Here is a 2933-nt window from a genome sequence, read left to right as displayed (position 1 = left end):
AACACAAAAAAAGAAGAGTCTCTTTGATTGAATTGTTTGTAACTGAATCTAATGTGAAAATAGTGTGGGACCCAATATAGTACCAGGAGGTACCTCCTGCCATCTGTTGGCATTGGCAGTGCAACTCACGATGGTCTATTTGTTGTCTGTGGCCACTAGCTACCAGATCACACAAATAGCAACACTAGAAAAGACATACAATATTTCAATTGATAACCACACAGTTGTCTCATGAAGAGAATCTCAATCAAACGATGGATGAGAAAGAGACAGTAGAGCCACAGATACTAAATAAGATGATACTTTTAAAACTATATATAAACATCCACTTATTACTGTAGTCACAAGACTGCTTTATTTCCCAGAGAGCATGCAATCAATTGTGAAAATTTGGAGAGTCAGTGTCACCTCAAACAGATCACAACAGATTTCCACGATATTTTGTGAGTCTTGTTTGCCATAAAGTATTTGCACTAATCTCATCTTAATCTTGTGACATTTTCAATGAACCCTTTCTGTATGTCTATTCTAAGTGTACACAAGGTCTCACAGGCGTGACCCTATCACTACTTACAAAGACATGAAAAAAAATTGATTATCAGGGTTGGCAATTTTTAAGAACTGCATTTCCTGTGTTATGTTGACATCGTTTTGGTTAAGAAAAATAAACATTGTCTCAAGAGATTTTTTATTTTCTGGCAACTAATATCAAGGGATAAACTATGGGGAAAATACATAAAAGGTTCTCAATATTATCCTATTCATGCTCATTACCATTAATTTGTTATCCTCAAGTGTATACACTACAGCACAAAGATCTTGTCAATACTATTGCGATTTTGAATCAAGTATTACAGTATTTCCCCAGCTACTGGAATAGAACTTGACAATATAAATAACTATATCATCCATATAGTCCTTCTAATTAACTGCTTCTAAAAAATAACCATATCATCTGTGTTCATTTATTAAACTAATAAAACAAATGTTCAATATTTATATAGTACGGTATGTTTATTCACAGGTATAATTTTTTATGCTGTGTTAAAGTTCAAAAATAGAAATCTGATACAAGTCTAGTGACTACAAATGACCAATAGCAAATATTAGTTTCACAATAAAATACACAACCCAAAACATTTCTATGACGCCTATATTTCGTCTCTATATTGCTTCAGACAAACCATTTTTGTTTACGTAGCAAAGAAGTAAGCCCGGATATAGAGGTGGAGTTTTTCCCGACTGAGTTCATCAGCTTTGTCCTTTTTTTAACCTTAGAAAAACTTAAAGACTTTAACCTTCAAAAAACCTTACAAAGAAAGAACAGACAGAATGCCATCCCTCGGCACAGTAATTCTCCACTGGCTCCATGTCGTTTATCTCTCCATCCCAATTCCTCTCCTCCAACAGAGTCCTATCCTCTTTCTTCTCCTCCTTCTCTGTCAATTCAGGAACCAGGGGCAATGGATCCTTCTCTCCTCCACTGTTCCCCTTCTCTTTGAGCTTCATGTGGGAGTCCATGGGGGCCTTGCAGTTGGGGGTCTTCAGCACTTTCTCCCCTTTGCACGCATTGCTCCTCTTCTTCAGCTTGCCCACCAGTTGTTTCCAGTGCCTGACCTGTGCCTTCCTGTCACTGTAGGCTTGGCACAAGTCTGGCTGTCCAGTGTAGCGGCACCAGTAGGTCTGCTCCCCGGAGTTACAGCTGACCAGCAGATTCACCACGCCCTCCCCAGACGTATCCCAAGTACAGTTATGGCCAACCTTTGTGCTGAACCCTCCTGAGCTTGTTACAGAGTTCTTGGGCATCTTGTCTGCCAATGGTGGTGGGAGCTGCGACGTCTTGTCGTCGGAGATCTGGTGTTTGGCCTCGGTGCTGGGTAGGACACGAAGGCACAGGAGGAAGAACAGGGGCCACAGGAACCTCATGTCTGGTGGTGATTAGTGCTACTTGAAGGGTTCTTTATTCAAGTGCAGCCGAGCATCAGTAAGACGCCCGAAGGGAATCAAAACGGGATGCACCGAGATCAAAAGACCTACATGGAGTGAAAATGCAGAGGGAAAACAAAGTGAAACATAAATTAATTAAATACGCCCCATTTCTCTTCTTTTCATAAAAACACATGAGAAGTTTTACAACATTTTATATTCACTGCTTAGAACAAAAAGCATAATTCATAAGATGTTGTGTACCAATTGTACAGCACATTTAGAATGTGTATGATGTTTGTTTTCAGTGGACCTATTTCTAAATGAATCGTAATTTTAAAAAATGACTTTGTCACATCACATTAAATCAATATGAGAGGAATGCTTCAGCTCTACGCTTAAACACTGTAATATAGATCTCATGCCAAGCGAATCCTCTACGGAGCGAATCAAGAAAAGGGAGAGATGGAAATACTGCCACGGCAGCTATTTTAGGGGGGCAGCCACAACTGCAGCACTAACTGGTACATGGGACTAATCTGTATAAAAATCACCTCAACAAACATTTTGGAGTATGAATCCACTCATGCTTTTTACACGGGACTAATCTGAACATCCTTACTCGGAGTATATCCTGCCATGTGAAGGAAACCATATTGGATTGTTCCAAAATAGTGGTACATAACAAAGACATACACCAAAACAAACAGCCCCAAGCCGGTGCAGAATTTCCTTACTTCACTTATAAATAACAGGGAAAAGATACACATACATATGCAAACATACAGTACACCTGGTTGCAAAAACAAAATGTACCAATCAAATGATATCCAGTTCCAATATTTGGTATTCGGTATCTATGTAAATGTCGCACTTACCATGATGGGACCGTAGTGTCTGCTACTATTTGCGAATGCGGGGGCCCGGGACACTTGCATAAAAGAGGCTTATAGAAGAATAAAGGAGAATGGGGAGGGGTAGAGAGGGGAGGGGTAAGGGCTTAAATG

At 39.7% G+C, this 2933-nt stretch overlaps 1 protein-coding gene across 1 annotated transcript; it reads right to left on the bottom strand.

The window, feature by feature from the left end:
• Positions 1-951: 951 nt before the first annotated feature.
• LOC139570949 (fibroblast growth factor-binding protein 2-like) lies at positions 952-2933 on the bottom strand. Its single transcript, XM_071393307.1, has 2 exons — positions 2805-2933; positions 952-2033 (listed from the first exon to the last, which is right to left on the bottom strand). Exon 2 carries the CDS (start codon positions 1924-1926, stop codon positions 1294-1296), a length of 633 nt encoding a protein of 210 aa, XP_071249408.1. The 5' UTR covers positions 1927-2033; positions 2805-2933; the 3' UTR covers positions 952-1293.

The sequence above is a fragment of the Salvelinus alpinus genome, chromosome 3 (genome assembly GCF_045679555.1).
Source record: "Salvelinus alpinus chromosome 3, SLU_Salpinus.1, whole genome shotgun sequence".
NCBI lineage: Eukaryota > Metazoa > Chordata > Actinopteri > Salmoniformes > Salmonidae > Salvelinus > Salvelinus alpinus.
Note: the sequence above shows the minus strand (reverse complement) of the source record. Positions and strands in the feature narration are given on the sequence as shown.